This window comes from Numenius arquata, chromosome 7 (genome assembly GCF_964106895.1).
Source record: "Numenius arquata chromosome 7, bNumArq3.hap1.1, whole genome shotgun sequence".
NCBI classification, from domain to species: domain Eukaryota; kingdom Metazoa; phylum Chordata; class Aves; order Charadriiformes; family Scolopacidae; genus Numenius; species Numenius arquata.
The window spans coordinates 37391658-37416461 of NC_133582.1; the positions used below are offsets into that span (position 1 = coordinate 37391658).

A 24804-nucleotide genomic window follows, 5' to 3' on the forward strand; every position below is an offset into this window, starting at 1 on the left:
GGCAAGTGTTTCTCTGGGTCTTAGTATTGGCAGAACTAAATCCATCTTGGAGATGGGCTCGGCAAAGCCCATAAAAGGGCTCCAACTGATTTCAACGGCTGTTGGATGAGGCCCTATGTAAAACATCTTTTGCAAACCTTTAGAAATCAACCGTGTCTTTATCCATCTAGTGCAGGGAAAAAGATTTCCAAAACCATATGCCTGAGCAAATCACTTGCTTTTCAACACTGCCAACCAACCACCATCGCTCACAGGTTTTAGTGTGACTCGGGGATGAACGATGACGGCCAAAAAAACCCCAAATAACTGTACATCACAAAAGCAGTGGTAACTAAATATGTTTCCAGCCTGTGGCAAAAGATACTTGTATTAGAAATAGCGTGACCAGCAGAAGCAGGGAGGTGATTGTGCCCCTGTGCTCAGCACTGGTGAGGACACACCTGGAGTATTGTGTCCAGTTTTGGGCACCTCAATCCAAGAGAGATATCGAGGTGCTGGAGCGGGTACAGAGGAGGGCAACGAAGCTGGTGAAGGGCCTGGAGAATAAATCCTATGAAGAGCGGTTGAAGGAGCTGGGACTGTTTAGTCTGAGGAAGAGGAGGCTGAGGGGAGACCTCATCACTCTCTACAACTACTTGAAGGGACATTGTAGAGAGGTTGGTGCTGGTCTCTTCGCACAGGTAACTAATGACAGAACGAGAGGGAATGGCTTCAAGCTCCAACAGGGTAGGTTTAGACTGGACATTAGGAAAGAATTTTTCACAGAAAGAGTGGTCGGGCATTGGAACAGGCTGCCCAGGGAGGGGGTTGAGTCACCATCCCTGGATGTGTTTAAGAGCCGTTTAGATGTGGTGTTGGGGGATATGGTGTAGGGAAGAACTTTGTAGTGTAGGGTAGATGGTTGGACTCGATGATCCCAAGGGTCTCTTCCAACCTGGATGATTCTATGATTCTATGATTCTATGATTATGCATGTTAGCTTAAAACCTCTTGCACTGCAGACTAATCCAAGTCAAATAGCCCTGCAGTTGCAGCGGGTAACTAGCGCCAAACAGGCTGCCGCAGCAGACGAGGCAACGTGGGGATAACTTGTCATGCCATGGTAACGAGGTGGTGTAGGTGAACCTCAGCTGAGTATCCACTTCGGGGTTACGGTACCGCTTAACAATAAAGTCTGGGGACAGATTTTATTTTCCCTGCTCTTCTTCTCTGAGCCAGACTGGTACAAGAGGATTTGGCCCTGTAATTCCCACTCTCCCACAACCGTCTTGTTGGTGCTCCACTCAGCTAAGGCATGCCATGTACCTTTCATTCAAACAGACATTTTCTAGAAGTGCCCATGCACAAAATGTTGAAGTTTATTTCCCAGATAATGCGTGTACACTGGAAGCGTCTGTACTGTTCAGTTCCAGCTTAAAGGACCTTCCACAATCTGTAGCTTTGAAAAAAAATGGAAAACCAACTCACCTTTGGAGGAGGGTAGAGATGACAAAGTGGTTGTCCTGGATCCTGTTTACACAGCTTCAAGGAATGGCAGACCACATCGGCATTCATTTCTCTGTCTATGCTGAAGGAAATGGTGCGAAAACAAAGACTATCACGTTCTTCTGGGTGCTTGAAAGTGGAACCTATTTCCATGAGAAGCTAAATCTCCCCAACGCCAAACAATAGCCTCAGCTCGCTTCACTGTGGTCCGCAATTGCTGCTCAGTACAGTGTTGGGTCCTAACGATTTTCTGCCACGGCATCCTATTCAGCACTTAAAATTGCATCCCAGGATGATGAAAAAGCACCATGCTTTCTATGCAGCACCTGAATCAAATACATTATGACTGTTCTGTTTTTTAATCAGTCATAAGGCTGACAAAGATTTAAAGGTTAAAGTTAATGCATATGCAATTTGGCAGATATGAATGTTCAATCATTAACTCTAGAAAATAACCAGAAATCCTTCAAAGATCCTTAACCTTTAATCACCAAGCACAAGTGCTAGGATTGCTTTTTTCTTTTTTGGGACACACCTCTGAGCTAATCAGGAATTAAATTAAAATGTTTGATTATAGCACTTCTTAGTCCTGTAAGCACTTTGCAGTCCCTTGGCTAGTTTTAAAAATAAAAATAAAGACCCCGGGGAGGAAGAAGGTCTAGCAAAATCTCTGTTAATTAAACAAAGATCTTTCAAAGAGGAATAAAATGACCTACATTTTATTTTATTAATCACTTACATTACTTGGTAGGCTTCCCCAAGAGTCTGTATTAAGGTTGGGGCTGAGAGCATGTAGGGGCTGACAATTAAAAAGCCTGATTAAAGGTAGAAGGGAAAGCAAGAGCCAAGTATTACAGCAGCGTGACTCTGTAGAACCTGTCTCGCACACACGGGTTATTCAAATTCCTCCCTCAGCCAAACGAGCTGAATTTCAAAAGGTAATTACATCAGGTGGGCCTGATCTGAGATTCAAATGGAGTATGAAAATGGTTACCAGTGGCAGCCTGTATTTATTCACTCAAGAATAGCTATGCCAAATGCCAAACTAGAATCACTCTCAAGCATCTCCGCTTTAATAACAACATGATTTTAAGAATGAAACCCCTGCACTTCAACCTGACAGCACATTCAGACGCGTAAAGAACAAACTAAGCAAAGTGGTGAGAGGACACAGCAATACTTACAGCTCAGCTATGTGTGGTCCGTAAAGTTCAGCAAGTACATAACAGAAACCTTGCAGCTTTTCTAGAAAACATACAATTTTTTAAAGTAACTGAGCACAGTAAAACTGGTTTTGCAACAGTCAAAACACAGCAGGAGTTTGTTCATTAAGGTGAACGCTGATTTATCTTAGGGGAAGGCATGTGAATCTATCACCTCGCTATAGCTCCAGAGAAGGGGAAACCCCAAATTTCTAACCTTGCCTAAAGCCCTTCCCTGGCTTTAGGCAAGCCATGTGATAAGGACTAAAAAGGATAACTAGCATTTGTTAAACGTTCTGAGTAAGGCATCATGGAAAAGTCGAAAGAAATCATACACGCCGCAGCATTTTCTAAGCCCTTTGAGCAAACAGCTCAGTAGGTTTGCAAGGAGGAAGAAAACAAATACATAAATCAAAGCGCAGAAAGTGATGTAGGACTTGACGCTACTGCTAGAGCTGCCTCGGAGCTTCTGGGGGGTTTGTATGAGTTAAGAGAATCTGTTTTGTGCAGAGCAGGAGTTGCGCAGGAGTAATTGCATTCCAACAAGTATTTGACACTTTTTGTTTGGCTTCCTTTCACAATCTACAGCCGTGTGCCTTTTCAGGATGCTGGCTCAGGTGGCTTTCTTTACTCTGGGTGAAATACACTGTCCGTGTCCTCTGGAAGACAGCCCATCAGAGGTTCCTTTAAGGTACTGTTATAAAAAACAAAGTGGTCCCCACACCATTTCGTAACCACCAAGCTAAGACACTTGTGGGGTTGGAATACAGGTAGGGCATGATGGTAGCGCTGGTCTGATAGTTCCCATGGAGGAAAGTTGACTGTTTCTTGGCCTGAACACGTGAGAGCTCATTAATCCCACACGTATCCTGCAAAGGAGGTGTTAGACCTTGTTTCGGCAGGGATGGTGTTGTGAAAAGTCCCGAAGAGGCAGGTTCACACAAGTGCAGCGACGACAAACTTGCAGCTCCTGAAATTCCTGAGAGATGTCCTTTTCTCTTGCACTTCCATTCCCCAGACAGATAACTATCTGTCCTTGGGGAAGAAAACATAGAGAACCCTCATGTTTACCAAAGAAGAGCCTTAGAAACTCCCAAAGCATCCGCTTCCCTCCAACTCTGGGCTGAATATTCAATTTTAAGCAGCATCAGGCTGGACACGCAAAGGGCAGAGGATCTGCTGCATCCAGGGCAGGTAGTTTTGCCCTGGGGAGGGTACAAATCACCGCAGCACGGACTCCATCTGCAGCCATGGGTGTGCTCTCCCTTCCCCAGCTGCTCTCCTGCCAGGGCTGCAGACACCCTGGCTGGTACCCTGTGCCCAAGAAAGGAGGACTGGCAGCAGAGAGGCACAGCAGTGAATGGAAAGATAATTTCTCCAACACCCTCCTACTCGTATGGTGTTGCAGGCAGCTTCTGTAACCACGACAGCTGATTTTTCTTATCCCATGCCAGGTGTTTTATTTCAATCAAGTTATTAGCTTCATTTCTTTGCCTCCTTTGCCACATAACTCCTCTCTACTGGCTCTTTAGAAGTAATCTGCAAGTTAAAAATTGGTCTCTTGGCTAGAATTAGATTTTATTCTTGTTCTCCTAAAAGGAAAGACATTGCAGACATCAATAACCCTATGTTTGGTATCATCGCTGATTAAAACACCCTCTGATGATGCTTGCCCGTGGGGCATCTGGCTCCCTATAGTAGCCCACAGGAGAAGGTGGCTGGCTTCCCCAACGCCGCCCTGGTGCATCACAGGCGATGGTCTCCTTATGAGTTTCCCAAACCAGCTAGTTTCCATAATGTTTCTGGCCCTGGAGGAGCCAGCTGGCTGCTGTAACCTGTTCTGGTGGCTGCAGGGAAGGGAGGGTTTGGCTGGCCGGCAGCTCTGGGGACCTGATGTTGGGGGTCTGCTGATTCACACTGGTTTCTAGGTGCTGATTTCCTTATGCATATAGGAAGACTGACAGGTAATTACTCTATGGCATAAGAAATGATGGGTGGTAAAAAGAACAGCAATAACATAAAGTTATCATTTGAGCACATAGAATCCTCTTGGAAGATACAGACGCCATCCAGGCTTTGGCTTCCAGCAAAACAGACCCAAGCCATGGGCAGTGTTTACAGGACTTGCCCTCTGAGCCAGCCTGCACTCGTGCTTTCAGAAATCTCTGACATCTTCTCACACAAGGAGAAGATATTGCAGAGAGAAAGCTCTGTTGGAAGAAGCTGCATGAGTTGGAAAGGAGGGGGAGAGACAGAGAGAGAAAATTACGATTAACTTTGAGTGTTCAGGGGCAAGAGAAGAAGAATTAAACCAAACTAAACGCTGGGAAATTTATAAAAAAATTAAGAGTACATGTGGTTTTGCCCTGCTTAGAGATCCCCTAAACTGCCCTGTTCTTATGTGATAAAAGTCCAGAAGGTTTTCCTCTATAGCTTGATAGTCCTAGAAACACAAATTCTGGCTGAAACCCAGAGGATAAATATTTGCAACAAAGATGGTATTAATCATGTTGCCATTACCACTTGAGCTCTAAGGTGTTTACACAGCAGTGGCTGACACAGAAGCAGAGCATGACTCAGAGGCAACACTGGAGGCAGACAGTCTGAAAGCACATTTCGGGTATCAGACACCTCTGTTTCATCAGGCAGACAGCCAGTATCCAGGTAAACATACATTCTTGCTAAAAACATTTTTTTACACTGTAAATACTGCCCCACTCCCCCAGACCTGGCCTTTCTGTCTGCTCAAGAGCTTTCTTCACTCATGGTGTTACTGTTCCAGTTTTCATAGGTTTATTGGCCATGTCTCTTGAATCACACACATTGCAAATATTTCCATATAAATAAGGACGTGATTGTGTTTTCTACATAGCCTGTGGGACTGAGTGGGATTGATGGGTACTGATTTTTTTCTCTCTTTTTCTCTAAACATTTTTTGTTCTCGAACATCGTATAACTTCAGTGAATGCTTGATCCAACTGCAACCTGACTGTAATTGAAAGTGTAGGAGGCCCTTAAAAAACCCACACAAGCTCTTATTCCCCTTTCTGGCCCTAGGGAAAGCCCCGTTGCCATTAATTTGTTGCTCCTATTCTTGCACTCTATTGCAGGCACAGGTATAATAATGAAATTGTTCCTTCAGGTGAAATGGCTTGGCCTGCTTTAGTAGGTTTTCTTCACGAGCATCCGAAACTTTTCTATTGTTTCAAGCAGCAAGGGGAAGCTGTTGATTCCTGTCGGGCTGCAGCATTCACCTCCTGGGAGAGGATAAATCGCGTTACACTGTAGCTCCCACGCAATCCATAGGATTTTTCACTCCTTTCAAGCTCAGGGTCAGTTTCTTTCTATTAGGTGTATCCATGCATCTCATACAAAGTAACTGGATTATATAGATTTAACTAAAGGGATAATAGGATTTTATGGGTGTAAAGAATGGCAGCTGAAAAGAAATATCTTGACATGTCAGCGGAACAAGGTCCACTGAATGAATCATGAACATAGAGCTAGCATGTCGTATTTTAAAGAGGAAAATTGTATTTTAATAGCAGGATCAGCACTTCTAATTGTAACTTCATGGTTATGTGCCTGTAATTTAAAACACTGAGGATATGACTTATGGAATAGAAATCAGATAAGCGTCGTTCCATCAATGAATGAATCCCAGCAATTACCTCCCTGCCCCATCCTGCATCGGGAAATCCTCTCTTGGAAAGGAGGGAATTAATATTCTACACGCATCTCCTGTGAAACTAGGGTCTATGGAGCAAGATGGTTTCCCAGAGATACAATTCGTGAAGTCCTATATAAAGGACTTTTTAATGAAAAATCCTAAGCCATCTTTTTACATTCATAATGTTAAAAAGATATCATGAATGTGAGATCTAGTTACTTAAACAGTTACAGGATTGGTCTGTGAGGCACAAAGCTATTCCGGCATTCAAACTGTTCTCTATTTAGGGGTGTGCATTTGGACAGCTAAGCTCCTTTGGGTAGATAAAATCAGGGGCAGAAAAAGGGGAGTCTACATATATTCATATGGAATAGCTATCGCTTTTGAAATTTGTATCATCAGTTACGTTTCAATAGCTTTTCTGCACAGACCAAATGCTCACATCTAACACCTGCCAACCTCAGCTCATTTTTGAGATTTTTACAATAGTGGCTTCCTATACGTGCTGAAAACATTTTCATCTTCGCAGTTGCTATAAAGACCCATATCAACAAGAAAGAGGAGTATTGCCTTGTTGCCAAGAGGGCCAATGGGATCCTGGGCTGCGTAGGGAAGAGTGTGGCCAGTAGGTGGAGGGAGGTCATTCTCCCCCTCTGCTCTGCACTGGTGAGGCCACAACTGGAATACTGCATCCAGTTCTGGGCTCCCCAGTTCAAGAGAGACAGGGAACTACTGGAGAGAGTCCAGCATAGGGCAACAAAGATGATGGAGGGATTGGAGCATCTCCCTGATGAGGAAAGGCTGAGAGAGCTGGGACTCTCTAGCCTGGAGAAGAGAAGGCTGAGGGGAGACCTTATCTATGTTTACAAGTACCTAAAGGGTGGGCTGAAGGAGGATGGAGCCGGACTCTTTCCAGTGGTTCCCAGTGACAGGACGAGGGGCAACGGGCACAAGTTGGAACATGGGAAGTTCCATTGAAATCTGAGGAGAAACTTCTTTCCGGTGAGGGTGGCAGAGCCCTGGAAGAGGCTGCCCAGGGAGGGTGTGGAGTCCCCTTCTCTGGAGATCTTCAAGACCCGCCTGGATGCAGTCCTGAGTGATGTGCTCTGGGCAACCCTGCTTCAGTAGGGGAGTTGGACTGGATGGTCTCTAGAGGTCCCTTCCAACTCTGACAATCCCCTGATTCCGTGAGTGGTTGGGCATACAGTGAATCTGTTCCTAAGCTGCTAACAAAGAGACAAAGTGGAGAAAAATGGAGGGAAGGGGTCTAAATGTGTTAGTGCTCACACACGTAGGGTGAATCCAACCCCATTCACTCCAACTTTGGGACAAAATCCCAGCTCTGAAGCCAAGTGAGCCACGCCATTGACTTCCCCACAAATAGCACCTTGCTGTCTTCCAGCTACATTAATTTGAGATGCTGCACGAGAAGTGGATGAAGCTTTTTTCAGACTCCACGTGTGAATGTTTAATTAACAGAGAAATACTGCAGTACCAGCAGAACATATGGCGTATTATTGGGTACTTACCAGGTATGTAGTTGCACAGTCTCTCCATGGCTGCCTTTACGGTACTGTTGTGCCACTGTGCAAGCTGTTCAACCACAGACACCACAAGCACGCACCCTTCAAACAAACAAACAAAAAAAGGGACTGTGGTTATCTGCGAAGTGTGATGAAGCATCCTGCGCTACAGAAGTATTGCAGACATTGTTGGACATTTCATTTCTTGAGGTGCTCCACGGCGGATGAGTACTCAAGGAGAAAAAATATCTGTGAATTTCTGTCTTTATTCAAAACCTGAGAATTATCTCACAGAGAATGGCGATGCCAGAGGAGCCCGCAGAACAGCCTGGCTTTTACGGCACTGGATGTTGCTCCTGAAAAAAATGATTTTCCATCCTTTCAAGGATGAAAATCCAGGACCCGAGGGGACAGCCAGAATTACAACTGCCTTCTTGGCCACCTGCTCTCTCATCATTCTCACAAGAAAAAAGGCACAAATCTGCACTTGACAGGACTTCTACACCTCTCCACACAAACCACACAGAGAGCTACCGAAACTGAAAAACAAATGGGTGTGACTGCCTGCAGAAGAGACATCACGAGGCAGATGTATGTGCTGACCACCACAAAGCATCCATGGCATCCTTTCTTCACAGACTGTCCTCTGAAGCCTGGTGGTGCTTGGCAGGCACGGGGCTCCTGGGCCCAGCTGCGCTTCCGCTAAAGCCAAAATGTCTTCAGAGTTCATTCTGTTCTCCTTCTGTTGGTGAATTCTCATCACTAATGTGAGTGCGAGCAGGGCTAAAGGCTAGTTGCTCCTTGGACTAGCTGTGTGGCTGAGACCCAAGAGGTCGCACACTGTAGTGAGACATTTCTTGAGATGCGCAGCACCTTGGGACAAAGTAGGTTCCATGTGATTCCCACACAGCACTCGTTCAAAATCCACATGATCATAGAAACATAGAATTGTCCAGGTTGGAAGGGACCCTTAAGATCATCTAGTCCAACCATCAACCTAACTCTGATCAAAACCATCACTAAACCATGTCTCTAAGCGCTATGTCAACCCGGCTTTTAAATACCTCCAGGGATGGGGCCTCAACCACTGCCCTGGGCAGCCCAGTCCAAGGCTTAAGAACCCTTTCTGTGGGAACATTTTTCCTAATATCCAATCTGAACCTCCCCTGGCACAACATGAGGCCGTTTCCTCTTGTCCCATCGCCTGGGACTTGGGAGAAGAAACCGACCCCCACCTCTCTACAACCTCTCTCTCCCTCCAGTCAGTGATGGCCATAAGTAGTTCCCTTCAAGTTGATTTTAAGTTGCTATAGGCCAGCACTGTGCTCTCTCTTTCTGCAGTGGCTTCACCATTTTATAAAGAAGCCACATTTGGTGATGCAAAGTCTAATCAATATTGTCAGACCTGGCAGCCAGAGTGAGGTCCCTGCCTGGCCTCAGGGCCTGGGTAACAGAGGTGGGTATCCCAGGCAGCCAGGAGACAAGGACTCAGGATGCTAGTTTTCCAGCAGCCTGAATAAAGATTTCTCTTTGAAATCCCCGGAGCCAAACCCTCTTTCTTGCCCTCTGCAAAAAATCTCAGCTCTCAGAACTTGCTCTGACACAGTCTAGAAATGGAGGTGAGCTGCAGCATCAGGATGGGCCTGCAGATTCACCTTTTTCCAAAGCTCAAGAGCGTTCAAGTTTTCAGACTGGCACAGCTTTTCAAAGTGAGCTTTTAAATTCCTCCCAAGTACGCCTGCCTATGTGCTATTAAATCAAAGTGCCGGTTTTCAACATAAATAACTTTGATGCTCCTATGGATCAAGTAGCAAATCAAAGAGGAGGCAATACAATTGGAACTTGCTGTAAGACCAATATCTCTGAGTCTTCTATTACTTCTTCTACCCCAAATACAGTAATCCAGTAGAAATCAGAGTGAACTTGCCACCTATTTTGCAGGGATAAAAGCCCACTTCTCCATACTTATTAAATAAAACGCTCACTCAAGGTCCTCTGCAGAATGATTTATAAAGCTTGCTAAGAGCCATTACCTCCAGTCAGCCTAAAAGAATAGGAGAATAAATGGAGACAGATACAACCAAGAAAAAACCCTGAAGGAAGTTATTTCTTCTCCCCTCCTCCCCGCCCCCTCCTCCAATAGCCACAGGCTAGCCCAAGGAATTAACAGTTAATTAAAACACAATAGCTCATAAAGAAAAAAAAAAAGTAAAATAATAAAGACGCAAACTAAAACCAAAGGGGATATCCAAGCTGGAGAGCAAAGCATGCTCAGGACTTGGGCTAGAAGAACAGCCCAGGGCCATCTGGTCCCTGTTTAACCCCTAGCAGGTGCCTTACCCCAGCCTCATCCCATGCTATATGGCCCTGGCAATGCTTGTGCTTGTGCCGGGGACCGGTCCCCAGAGCACATGTGGATGAGGACATACAGTCAAGGGAGAAGGAGTTGAGGGGTGCAAAAGACTTCAGCCGTCTGGGTGCAAGCCATGCCCTTCACTGGCCCCAGAGACAGAAAAGAGACCTGGCTTATTTTCAAGGGTAGCATGGACCCGACTCCATTGCTTAGTGCTGAGATGGCAGCGCACATCCTTAAAACACACTGGGAACACACCTGAAAGGCATTTCATAACTTGGTTCTCACAAGGCCGTATTATTAACACACACGAGCAACCTACAGACAACCAAAACTATCTTTTCCCTGCCTTCTGTGTCTGTTTTATTCATGAGGATGGAGGCTCAGATAAATTAAATGACCAAAATGATGCTTTAACCACAAAACCACATATTTTTTATGTGCCCTCCTTTCTTCTCTACGCAAGGTCAGGCCTTCATCTAAAAATCTTGCTGTCCAGAAGTCAGAAAGACAAAAAGGACTCCAAGCAGAAAGACAGAAAGGAGCTAGTCCTTTGATATTTTCTCAAGGAGACAGCTTTTGTTGTTTTACCTCTCATTCCTTTGCGCCAGGAGCTTGAGGAAGCTATGAATGAGGAGGTGACAGCGCTTAGCAGACATGGGTCCAGGAGTCCATGAGGGGTGAAGATAAGGAGGAGAGAAGGAAACTCAGAAGATACTGAGGTTAGCAACATTAGCAGAGGAAAATGCTTCATTGGGCAGAGGAGCTGGGAGAGCAGACAGTCCCCAAAGCACAAGCTGTAGCAGAACTGAGCATGGGGGCAAGTGGGCAACAGCAATGGAGCAGATACCAGGGTGGTTGGAGGAGTAGGACAGCCTGACCAGATTGTGAAATTGCAAGCCTGGATGAAAAGTGAGGGAAGAAGCCCTGTTGTGAGCACAGGCATGAGCTCAGACACAGGGCCACAAGGTGAAAACCGGGATGTCATGTCCCTGAGGCCCAGTAACCCGTCACACCAGGGAGCTGACAGTGTCACTGACTGCAGCGGAGAGAATTAATGCTCATTTTGCCTGTGCTGTATAACTTAACGCTCCTCCATCTTCATCTGGGGCTTGCCAGCACTCTTTGCAGAGAGGACAGAAGCCTTCTCTCTTGGTCCCCAGCTCCCCCGTCCCCTTCACCCCTGCTACTGGGCATCCCTGCCAAGCGACATGGGAACAGGGGGACCCAGCTGGGTCTGGCTTTCTAAGAGTTTGTCTCTTGCCGGCACCCCCTCATCCTCTGTGGGAACAGGGGGTGCCATGCACCACCACAACGAAACTTCCAAAAGTGCTGCTGGTGGGAGCAGGATGCTGCCCTCCTCACCCCACCACCAGCACCATGGCTGGTGCTTCCTGTGTCGTGCTGGATCTGCTCCAGCTGTGAGCGGAAATCAACCTCCACGACATCTCTGCTTTCAGTTACGGCATCCTTGGTCACCCAAATGTTGGCTCCAGTGCTGCAAGGAGAGGTTTTATTTCAATGTACAAGTTTGCCTGATATGAACATCGGCGCAACAAGTTGACCCTCCTGCTTACACCAGGAGAGACCAGTTCACGACACAGCCTCACACCTTCCCCAGCAGATGAGGAAAGAGCTTGCCGGCAGCACCTCAGTGCACCACTCTTACTCTGAAACCGAGTCTTTCACCCCAAGGGCAGGCTCAGCAGCTTGCCGAATGATTCGTCTCGAGATGGGGGTGCAAAGAGGCTCCTCTCTTTCTGACTCAGATGTCGCCCACATGACACTCATTTTCCTTATCACAGTGAGGTCTTCTCGCCTCCAGTAGTGGCGGTGCAGAGAAAGGGGCTTACAGACAAACAGCCCGAATGCTCCAAATCCAAGCAGTTAGGGATAAAAATACCCCTGGTGTTTCCATTTTTTCTGTTGTACAAGAAGACAGTCTCCACTGAAGGTGTGAGTTTCTCGCTCATGTTTGTCAAAGTACCACAGAAAAAAACCATAGCTATTATGGTTCAGCTCTGCCAAACAGAAACAGAATTCTTACTCACAAACACAATCATGCAGGTAACCCTGCTCAGGGAGTGGTGTCCCAGCAAATAAATGGAAAATTTTCATGTTGATTAAGTCAGACAATTTTGTATCTATCGAGCCAGGCCCAAAGGGAGCTTTGCTTTGCGTGAGAATTAACAGAGCCGTCGTCACTGAGTTTGTGCAGTACTTAATGTAGTACCTTGGGCTACTAGATGCTATACGAATATAAATAACAATAATAATAGCCTGACTACCTGGGAAAAGCCCACAGAGCTGAACTTCAAAGTGTTTGCTCTCATAAACTAGTCTTTTTGCTGTTGATATTGTATACCTGGACTTTCGAAAAGCATTCGATACTGTCCCCCATACAATTCTAGTGGAAAAACTGGCTTCACACGGCCTGGATGAGCATACGATCCGCTGGATCAATCACTGGCTGACTGGAAGGTCCCAAAGAGTGGTGCTCAATGGATTTAAATCCAGCTGGCGGCCGGTCACAAGTGGTGTGCCTCAGGGCTCAGTGTTAGGACCATTTCTGTTTAATGTCTTTATTGATGATCTCGACAAGGACATAAGGTGTATCATCAGCAAGTTTGCAGATGACACCAAGCTAAGCAGGAGTGTTGATTCCCAGGAGGATAGGGAAGCTCTACAGAGAGACCTAGATAGATTGGATCATTGGGCCAAAATCAATGGCATGAGTTTCAACAAGGGCAAGTGCCAGGTTCTGCACTTGGGCCACAACAACCCCGTGCATTGCTACAGGCTTGGGGAAGTGTGGCTGGAAAGCTGCCTGGAAGAAAGACCTGGGGGTTCTAATTGACAAGCAGCTGAATATGAGCCGGCAGTGTGCCCAGGTGGCCAAGAAAGCCAACGGCATCCTGGCTTGTATTAGAAATAGCGTGACCAGCAGAAGTCGGGAGGTGATTGTGCCCCTGTACTCAGCACTGGTGAGGACACACCTGGAGTGTTGTGTCCAGTTTTGGGCACCTCAATACAAGAGAGATATCGAGGTGCTGGAGCGAGTGCAGAGGAGGGCAATGAAGCTGGGGAAGGGCCTGGAAAACAAATCCTATGAAGAGCGGTTGAAGGAGCTGGGACTCTTTAGTCTGAGGAAGAGGAGGCTGAGGGGAGACCTCATCACTCTCCACAACTACTTGAAAGGACACTGTAGAGAGGTTGGTGCTGGTCTCTTCGCACAGGTAATTAATGACAGAACGAGAGGGAATGGCTTCAAGCTCCAACAGGGTAGGTTTAGACTGGACATTAGGAAAGAATTTTTCACAGAAAGAGTGGTCGGGCATTGGAACAGGCTGCCCAGGGAGGTGGTTGAGTCACCATCCCTGGATGTGTTTAAGAGCCGTTTAGATGTGGTGTTGGGGGATATGGTGTAGGGAAGAACTTTGTAGTGTAGGGTAGATGGTTGGACTCGATGATCCCAAGGGTCTCTTCCAACCTGGATGATTCTACGATTCTATGGTTCTTTACTATCACAGAGAGGATGCTTCTGGTCATGCTATTATACCCTCCCCACCTTGGGCATCTGCAGACCACACGTTGGTTATTCAAATGCCCCCCCACAAATGCATTTATTCCAGACGAAACGTTATGTTTCATGGGACAAGCTGATAAAGAAAGTCTTGACTGATTTTCAAAGGGGTCTCCAGTTCCAATTGGGGCATCCTCAGCCCCAGTAACCACAGCTGAACTCTCTGGACCTGAATCTGGGGAGTCTTCCTAACCTCTGGTGGGAAAGCTGCTCCCCAGGAACGTGTGCCAGCAACATGTGCCACCAGTTGATCTGCTTTCTGTTTCCCTCATCTACTGGAGCTTTTATCAGGTGCCCTTGGTCCACTTCTCTTTACTCCTCGTGGTCTGCTGGCACCTCTTATTGCTCTGCCATGGGCCATGCCCCAGGGGACGCCTGTTTATGTTTGGGCTCTGCTGGCCTCAAAGCCTTTCCTTTAGACTGATGTAGTCAGGAGCAGTTTTTGGGCTGGAGATTGTAAATTACTCAGGAAAAGGGTGGAACCCCGGGAGGAGGGAGGAGAAATGTCTAAGGAAACTCACTGTAGCCCAGGGAGTCTAACCCACCCATGGTCCCCATTTTTTTGGATAAAAATATGCTCCCCCAAGTAATTCAGGTTTATCCTCCAGGAGAACCTATCTCCTGTGTTGGGCTATAGGTAAAACCTGAAGAGGTTAGCCTCTATAAATTAAAGATAACTCAGACTGTCCTGACGCCTACAAACCTGCTCTCTTTTTGAACATATATATCATCTTTCTCTGGATTTAGTGGCAGAAAAAGAATTCACTGTTGGCTGCAGCACAGGAAACCACTACCCCCTAACAAAATCAACAGAAATCTCCCTGCACACCAAATATCATAGATTCATAGAATGGTTAGAGTTGGAAGGGACCTTAAAGATCATCAAGTTCCAACCCCCCCTGCCATGGGCCCAGACACGTCCCACCAGACCAGGTTGCTCAAAGCCCCATCCAGCCTGGCCTTGAACACCTCCAGGGATGGGACAGTCACAACTTTTCCTGACAAGCTGTTCCAGTGTCTCACCACCCTCACAAGAAAGAATTTCTTTCTAGTATCTACTCTGAATCTCCCCTCTTTCAGTTTACAACTGTTACCCCTCGTCCTATGGCTCCAATCCCCCATAAAGAGTCCCTCCCCATCTCTCCTGTAGCCCCCTTCAGGTACTGGAAGGCCATTATAAGGTCTCCCCAGAGCCTTCTCTTCTCCAGGCTGAACAACCCCAACTCTCTCAGCCTGTCCTCATAGGGGAGGTGCTCCAGCCCTCTGATCATCTTCGTGGCCCTTCTCTGGACCCATTCCAACAGGTCCATGTCCTTCCTGTGTTGAGGACTCCAGGGCTGGACGCAGTACTCCAGGTGGGGTCACACGAGCGCAGAGCTGAGGGGAGAATCACCTCCCTGGACCTGCTGGCCACACTTCTCTTGATGCAGCCCAGGATGCTGTTGGCTTTCTGGGATGCCAGTGCACACTGCCAGGTGATGTTGATCTTCTCATCCACCAACGCCCCCAAGTCCTTCTCCTCAGTGCTGCATCATCAGAAATGCTAGCCAGTTATCCTAGCTTTTAATGGATCTTAATTCTGCTGGCTAAAAATGGAAAATAATTATTTAGCTAGAAAGGACAGGGGGAAATTAGCTGTCTTTGACAGTAATTAATATTGCTTTAATTACTTATGATGTGTGTGAGAATATAAACTTTTTGATACTCTGGCATCAGTAGAAAAGCACTTCCAGATCTGGACAGTCATTAGCAACTATTGCTTGCTTTTAATCTAGTCGATATTTAGATGCAATTTATTTCTCATCCTGAGCTGGGCACATATAAGGCAATGGAGAGAGGCTTCTCTCTACATAATTAAAGGTTAAAAAAGCTCTAACTTTTTCATAGTTGCGCATGATTTTCTTTAGAAACAAGTTTCAAGAAATTGACTCTACTGTCACCTTTCAATAACAGGTTTCGGTGCCTTGACAGGCTGAAGGATGTTTCCTCTGGAAGAAATCCATTGGTATTATAATGCCTACCAGCCATTAGAAACCAGACTCTGGTATTAATAAAATGCCTGTCTCTTTTAGCGATAGTTTGTCCCATCTGCTATTAATTTCTGAAGAGATAAGAGAAAACCATAACCATTTTGCTCAGCAGCAGTAATCTGAAAACTCACACGTCAGGAAGTACTTCTCTCGGTGTATTTGAAAAAAACGTGTAATAATAAAATGACATTTCCAATAAGCTCAGAAAAAAAAAAAATCGTACCCCAATAATAAAATCAGAGCTAGAGAAATTAATTTCTTAGCCATGAAGCCTCTGGCAGTTTGAGCAGACTATTTAACTTAATCCACTTCTGCCGCACACGTTTGAAAGGCTCTATAATTAGAATTATACCTAGGGATGTCAAGAAGTGTCTGGATAGTGAAACCTGCCTCTCTACATTTCAGATCTGTAGATATATTTGTCTGAGTAAAACTCTGACAAGCGGGATTTCTGGCACCTGGCGCATCCTCTGCTCACATTCTTGGGTGCTGGAGAACTTTCTCCCTCCTCCAGCCATATCGCTGTTTCCCAGCCATAAATTAAACATACCCCCTGAAGCGCGAGGAGGAAATAAGCCCTCCAAGAAGGTGGCCTTGGACACAAATAGCTCCTCTGCAAACCCTGCCGGCCGGGCTGCGTTCCCCCTGCTCGCTCCCGGTGGGACAGGAGCTGGAGCCTCACTTGGCGAAGTGGCAAACCTCCACCTCAAATATCTGCCTGCAGCAGGAAAGACCCTGTAAAAATGGACCCATCTACCGCGTTCCTGCTTCCATACAGAAGATGAAGGTTTTCCTAAAACACAGTCTTTGCTTCTTACATTTAGACAGTATTAGGCTGCAGTGCATCTCTTAAATCTCTGAAAGGTGAGGAGTCCCCAGAGACTGTCTACAAAGTGTACCAGAGGATACTGCAACTTCTCGAGCAGATGTTGTTGATTTGGAGTAAAAACACCTCTTTTTTTCCAACTTTGTCTAATCCGGTTCAACCTGGAACAAGACATTCCTGTTTGAAATAAGGGGGGGATCTGGTTTGAAATACGGGTTTGAAATATGGGGAATTAAGAAGAAACAAGGTTTTCTCCTCTGAAATGGGGACATGCAGGGTATTCTTCTTCTCCTCAGACCATGCATATACCATGTTACAGTATAGGAATGTATTCTTTTTCACTATATATTCCTTCTCAATACTCATTTTGCCTTCTTTCACTGCTGCTCAGCACCAAGCTGATACTTTTAAAGAGCAGCCCTTTATAACCTCAAGATTTCATTCCAGCATGGAAATACTCAGCTCAAATGATATATTTGTATATGCAAAGTTATGGTAGTTATTTTCCATATGCAGCCAGAGGATCTGTTGCTTTGAAAGCTAATTTAGAAAGGGATCTGGGTGTTAAAGTCTTTTTACTCAGACTTTGCTTCCTGTTCCCTTTACAGTGTTAATGTATTTCATGGAGATACTGAAGTGATGGAATATAATAAGTATCCATATTCAAATATGTTGGTATATACAAGACCTTTTCTCCCTCAATCTGCTAATTGTCCGAAAATATCTTGGAAATGCTAAATGGTACATTATTATCAAACCTGTGACTGGGCATAAAATTCCATGGAGTACATTGGCTAAAGAAATTTTTAAAATATTATCAGTACAGCAGTACTTTGAGCGCATTGTAGCTCTGCTACGAAAACAGAAAACCCTGGAATAACAGTTATCATTTTTGTTGCTCATGCCTCTGCAGTCCACAAAATAGCAGTGAGACACTTCAGACCCCTAACTTCAGAGCTGTATTTGTTCATTATTTTTTTCCTTAAGACACCCGATGAGGACTCTGGTAGAGTTATACCGGTACAGAAAATTCAGTTTCCATCTAGTGGAAGACTCTAGTATCCGTACCTGCCAGCCAAATCTATCCCTAGTGTTTTCTACATCACACTTTAAAGAACCCTATTTAACAAAACCTATAACCCCAGGCATTTCCAATGGAAATGCTTTCTGCATTAATTAATAGAAAAAACATGTGTGTACGTGTACCATTAACATATTTTTCTTTTCCAAATCAGGAAAGGATATTAAAAATTTACTGAAGCCTGAATGGTGGCAGGATGAGTTAATGCAACTGGGTAACTTCATCCTTGTCACAAAGGTTTGACTATTTTAAAATTCTGAATGCACTAAACCTGTTTCAGGTACATAGTTCCTAAAACCATTCAAAGCGATTGCCTTAAACATGAGCAGGTTTAGAGTGGGAGGCACACACGTTAAGGCAATCAGCAACCAAACAGACAATTAATACTAAACAAGTAAGATTGTGGAAGGAAACTACCAGCAAGCATCAGTAATGTAAAACGTCCAAGACTACCCACGTACACAAATGCACATACAAATATAGACGAGTGTGTGTTTAACACACATACCTGTATATTTGTAGGTATGCTAAGCATACCTTTTTATTGTGATCAGCATATATATTTGCATTTTGGAGCCACAAACTTTCAGTAAGACTTGAGGCGATCTTGAAAATGAAAATTTTACCATCAGTTGTTGAAAAATATGAGTCCCTGTAGAAGATATTCTCGTTTTAAGAATTGCTTTAGTATCTCTCCTGCACTAGTCGTAGAATCATAGAATCATACAATCATCCAGGTTGGAAGAGACCCTTGGGATCATCGAGTCCAACCATCTACCCTACACTACAAAGTCCTCCCCTATACCATATGCCCCAACACCACATCTAAACGGCTCTTAAACACATCCAGGGATGGTGACTCAACCCCCTCCCTGGGCAGCCTGTTCCAATGCCCGACGACTCTTTCTGTGAAAAATTCTTTCCTAATGTTCAGTCTAAACCTACCCTGTTGGAGCTTGAAGCCATTCCCTCTCGTTCTGTCATTAATTACCTGTGCGAAGAGACCAGCACCAACCTCTCTACAATGTCCTTTCAAGTAGTTGTAGAGAGTGATGAGGTCTCCCCTCAGCCTCCTCTTCCTCAGACTAAACAGTCCCAGCTCCTTCAACCGCTCTTCATAGGATTTGTTTTCCAGGCCCTTCCCCAGCTTCGTTGCCCTCCTCTGCACCCGCTCCAGCACCTCGATATCTCTCTTGTATTGAGGTGCCCAAAACTGGACACAACACTCCAGGTGTGTCCTCACCAGTGCTGAGTACAGGGGCACAATCACCTCCCTACTTCTGCTGGTCACGCTGTTTCTAATACAAGCCAGGATGCCGTTGGCTTTCTTGGCCACCTGGGCACACTGCCGGCTCATATTCAGCTGCTTGTCAATTAGAACCCCCAGGTCTCTTTCTTCCAGGCAGCTTTCCAGCCACACTTCCCCAAGCCTGTAGCAATGCACGGGGTTGTTGTGGCCCAAGTGCAGAACCTGGCACTTGCCCTTGTTGAAACTCATGCCATTGATTTTGGCCCAATGATCCAATCTATCTAGGTCTCTCTGTAGTCACATGCCTGTGGTTTTTCTCTCCAAAGTATAATCGTAGGAAAAAACGTTACGGTCAAATTTGGTCTTTACTACTGATCATCAGGCCAAATTTTGCCACTGAGTAAACTGAGCAACGTCGGTGAAGTGAACAGAAGGTGCTGTGGCTTGGCACTGGTTTAGCTGTAATCAAAGTTGATCCCAGCCTTTCAGAGTAAAACACATTGATATTGGGCATGGCCTTTTTACAGAACTCATTGAGCTGTAAATTATATCTTCTGTCATGGTGCCTCCCCAGACAATATGTGCACAGCCACTTTGTCTGAGTGCAGTTATTAAAAGCCTCCAGCCCCATTTGGCATGTTCCATTGTGTGAAGTTATTGGGAACTCCAAACGCCACCGGTCCTGCTGCCACTCCGCAGGGCATATTTCATCTCTGCACTCGCGCACAGCTAAACGGAGGCAAACTGTCAGGGAAGTTGACTATCACACAAATCAACACAGGTAGAGATCGGCGTTTTAGGCTGCTGGGAAGCTCAGAAACTCCCGTTCTTTAACGTAATCAGAGCTGAAAATACGTTTCAAAACCACGCTTCTTCATACGCTAGGAACAATGTGCTCATGGGTGAATGGAAGAGGTGACCCGCAAAGGTTGCTGAGAATGGCATTGTACTGAGGACAAAGATGGGGAAATTTTCTTCCCTGGCTGCTGACCCACAGGATCTCCACTCGCTAGAAAGGAAGATGGAAAGTGCTGCTGTCCATCTGTATTGAGCGCCCCCTGACTAATCGCCTCATTTCCAAAAGGGCAGCCAAAGTTAATCGCCAAAAGAGCAGGGCAGCCTGCTGCTGGGAGAAAATAAATAATCCCTGCTGTTTGCAAACAGTTCTCACGGTCACAGCATAGAACCCTCGAAAAGCTGGCCTGGGAGAAGTCATCTTACCCAAGCCTCTGGCCTAGCAGCTGATCCATGGCACCTATGCTGTGCCGAAGGGACAGAGTAGACACAGATCTGTTAAGATCTCTAATAAGGTCTTCTACGGCCTTCTCAGGAACTGATGACAGTGCTCACTTAACGCTACCATTAGAAAATTTTCTTCTTAACCTGAATGTCCCTACTGGTATCCATTTCTGTTATTTCTTGCCATAGCTCTTATGAACCTGGAGAACGGCTCACCACTTTAATGTTTTTGAGGACAGATATCATGTCTCTTCTCAAGTTTTTCTTCTCTAGACTAATTAACTCTAATTTATTCAGCCTCTCTTTATAGCTTATGTTTGTTTTTCTCCAAAGCCTCCTGTCACTCTCCATCATTCTTGATGCACAGCCCCAAAAGGGAAGGCAGAAATTCCTCTGAGGTTTTGCCAATGCTGAGAAAGGTAGCGGGTTACTTCACATGTCTTGTAAGCTAACTTCTGTTCACATCTCGGTGTATGCAGTATGTGCGTTCTTCGTGACAGCACACCATCATTGTGCCGCTACAAGCCCAGATGATCTTCCCCAGGGATGCTACGCAGCTGGTCATTCCTCATCTGCTACGCGGGTCATTGGCTATTTCTGCTGACGTGCCTTCAACATACCCATATTGAAATTATCTTTTCTGGGGGCAAGTACTCCAAATTTTCAAGATGGTTTTGAATTTAATCCTACTCTCCACTGTTCTTGCAAACCTTTTCAGCTTTGTATGAGCTGCCCAGAGAAGCTGTGGCTGCCCCATCCCTGGAGGGGTTCAAGGCCAGGCTGGACGGGGCTTTGAGCAACCTGGTCTAGTGGAGGTGTCCCTGCCCATGGCAGGGGGGTTGGAACTCGATGAACTTTAAGGTCCCTTCCAACTCTAACGATTCTATGATTCTATGATATGAGCTGCTAATCTAATAGCACACTATTTCATTATCCTGGCTAATAAATATATGGAATGATATTATGTTCAAAACACAGGTCCAAGAAAGACCTCATTTTGTACATCCTTCTGCCTAGGGAGTGAGCCACTCGTAATTATCCTCTGAACAAGGCCACCCACCAGTTTTGCCCTGCCCTGTAGAAGCTTAATCAATGTCACATATCTCTCAGCCATTACATTAGTGCTGAGGTGGTGCCAAAAGCCTTATTAAAGTCAAGCTGTAACATCTACTACTTCTTCTGTGTCTACATGCCATTATCCCATCAGCAAAGAAAACTAGATTGATCTGACACTGTTTCTCCTTGATAAATCCAGTGAGGCTCTTACTCATATATACTTTTGAAAGGTGCTCTTATAAAGTTTCATTAACTATTGCAGGATTTTTCTACAAAATGATGTGCAACTGACTGATCTGCAGTCAATTCCTCAAATTTCCTTTCTTCACCATGTTGAAGAGAGATGAATACAGCAGTTCCCTCCTGGCTTTCAGTGTCTCCCCTGCTTTCTGCATCCTCCAGGGCAGCTTCTGCCTTTCCTGAGGTTGTTTCAGATACTTCTGGATGAAGTCACCTTTGCTAGAGAACAGGAAAATTTGCAAAGACCCTTTAAGGGCTCTGTCATAATTCGGGGTGGTGGGAGGTGTGGTATAAAAGCTTTAAAAATGAATCAGAAATAGTAGAAAAATAAAGAACATGATCTTAGATATGATGAAACATTAACACCAGTGCCAAGTTACCAGTGTTACTGTACTGTCTTTGGGCACCTTAACTTTAGCTTAACTAAAACTTTGCTTGTCCTGTATTTTCCTCATTTAACAGATGGGGAAAGTCAAAGACCTGAGTATCTGAAGGGCTCGTTCATACTTTAATTTTTAAGAGAAATATACACAGCATCTTGTTCTCAGGATGCTCCACTGAAACTGTCAGGCTGCACCTAGCAAAAGGGTTTCTAGGTGTCATCCTGAAAAAAGCCCTTAAGCCATACTGCCAGTCAGCAACAAAGCCAGAAATGAAACCCAGACCCAGCATCCAGCTCCCAAACCAGTGCACTGAGCAAAACCTCACCGCCTTTACAGGAGGAGAAACAGTTTCACGGGCCTTTGCATGCAGGAAAACATCCTAAAGCCCTTTAGCTACCATAAGGAAAAAGCAGAAGAATATATGCAAAGTGTGCAAGAGGCCCAGAGGAAGGGCCTGAGCTAATTTCATGGTATGCAGAAAAAGGGGAATTTTTCCAGCCTGGGGACACAGGAAACACTGATGGAGCAAAGAGACTGTCAGGTGTTGGGAAAACTCTTTTAGTGACAGGGCCAAAAAAAGACCATGTATCTATTTAAGAACAGGTTGGAGATGGTTAGAATTGCATAGATTATCATCAGGTCCTTTCCCCCTCTTTTCCTTAATTATAAAAGACAACAGTATTTCATCCCTTTTTAGGTGGTAACACTTTCCAGATGCTTTATTTTTACACCAAGTCAATTATGAAAAGACTTTCTCTGAATGAAGCAGCCAAATTTTTCAAGAAAATGCAGCAAAAATGATGTGACTTCTTCTATAGTTACCGAGGCTGATTAAAACTTCTGTCTAAATGTTTTCTAACACAATTAAGTTTGCCATTAAAGAGTCATCTTCTTTTTTCAGACAAGTAACAACCTGAGATCAGAAATCCTCCTCCAGCCCTATCCCATATCACCATATAGATACCAACCCAGGATATGTTAAGGGCATGGCAGTCCCTTGAAGCATCCAGCCGCTTTCCCAGTACAACCAGAATATACTGGGGGAGGTGGTGCCTACCCAGGAAGCGCAGAAGAACAGAAGAAGGAAGCAACCAAGTTGCATTGCATTCAGCGGAGGTACCAGAGCTGCATTTCGCTCTCCTGTCATATAGTTTTATACATATTTCTTCAAGAAGTGCAATGCTTTCGGTGGAAAAGCTTAATGGAAAATATTTTCTTGTTTTTTTTACTGAAAGAACATCCATTTTCTGACTGGCATTGGCTACTAACTTCACAATCTCAGTCATGCAGGCGGTACATGCACAGGGGTGATCAGAAATGACCATTCAATGTGCAGCCACCTCATTTCCCTCAGAAAAGAGAGGCAAATAACTTTGAAAGATTAGACATCTGACCACATATTTATCTTGCATGGAAAAGCCCACTTCTCCAAGAAAATCTCCTATACATTTGGCAGCAGGCCTTTCTCACATTAAGAATGCTGCCTTGATCTATAAGGCCAAGAAGACACGGAGGAAGTTCCCGAGGCTCTCTCCCAGTGCCTTCCCATATAGCAAACTGAGCTAGCGGGGTCTGGGCTCAAGCTGTTGAAAGGAAATCACACTCTTCCTCCTACGGATGAAGCTGATCTCGGCTTAATTTCTGCTCCTAAGAGGGCTAGTCACCAGATCAGCCGCAAGAGCTAATGTTACCCCTGCTCCATGCCACGGCAAGCAGAACCACCAGCTCCTCCATGCTTTCCCTTTCCCGCTTGGGGAAAAGGAAGAGACACAGATGGCTTGTCAGTGTTTTCAAGAGTTAGTCGCAAGAGCGGCTAATCAGTGAAACCCCAGAGGCAGCCATCTGGGCTAGCAGGCAGCAGCCTGCCTGCGTGCTGCCACCAGCCCTCCTCGTGCAGTTTTAACACTCTGCACCCTTCATTTTTAGCTTGTGGTTTGCTGAGGTGTGGACTCTCTGCTTTGGTCCTGAGTCGAGCTCATGTGAGCACTCGGAGCTGAAGCTCAGAGACAGTAACTGGCGTGGCAGGCAGGTTTTTTGGTGTCCTCCCGCTGAACAAAGACACTGGGGAGGTGCTCAGTGGTCCCAGAAATGGGGCTGGTGCAGCTTTCCTCCCTTTGGGAGGGAAAAAAAAGCACAGTCGAGCTTATGCAAGACAACCTCAATTCAATGTGCAGTCACTGTAGGTATTTAGAGCCTTGCTGTGTCAATAGGATGAAAAGGGCAGACAATGCTCACACCTTTTTACTGGTGTAAAAATCTTACAGGCGGGCACACCCACCACCTTTCCTGTGCCGTCAAAACTGTAGCTGCCTAAAGATCTCGTCATTAAAAAAACCACCATCAACTTCCGTCTCGCTCTGGCAGCTGCTCGGTCACTGCGTGTGTGGCTGCTGGCCCGAACAAGGCCAGTCCCTGACAGCCATTTCTGCTTTTCACCACCTCGCTCTCATTTTCCAGCTGGTGGCTGAGCCCTGGCAAGGTCTGCACGAGCCTCGCTGCCCCCGCTTCGCTTTCGCTTCACCCTGCCTCCCCGGTGCCGAAATCTGCAGAGGCAGCTCAGAAATGAGGCAAAACAGCCTGTTCTTATCAAGCTTAGGAGTATTATTTCTGATTGTGTTCTTTGAGCCACAATGAAAATCATTTTGGGCTGAAAGGAAATATTTCGGTCTGAGAGACAGAGAACTATGACAGAGTTTATATTTACAGCACAAAAGTGCCCTGAAAAGCTAAACGAAGACAAAATAAAGTGCTTGATGATAATACATAAGATATCCCTCATTTAATATTTGCTCACATAAAAAATACAAGCTACCGCATCCCTCTGGGTACACAGAGTCCCACGCCAAGGGCATTTCTGGTGCTGAGGTACCCTCAGCTCATGCTG

General features: G+C 45.5%; 1 protein-coding gene across 1 annotated transcript in view; it reads right to left on the reverse strand.

Moving 5' to 3' along the window:
* The window catches only part of AOAH (acyloxyacyl hydrolase), a 97404-nt gene that overhangs the window by 71237 nt on the left and 1363 nt on the right, over nucleotides 1-24804 (reverse strand). Inside the window, exons 3-5 of the mRNA XM_074150457.1 lie at nucleotides 7887-7982; nucleotides 2670-2730; nucleotides 1468-1567 (exon numbers count right to left, since the gene is read on the reverse strand). Of these exons, the coding sequence (XP_074006558.1) occupies nucleotides 1468-1567; nucleotides 2670-2730; nucleotides 7887-7982 (257 nt within the window). The remainder of the gene's footprint in view (nucleotides 1-1467; nucleotides 1568-2669; nucleotides 2731-7886; nucleotides 7983-24804) is intronic.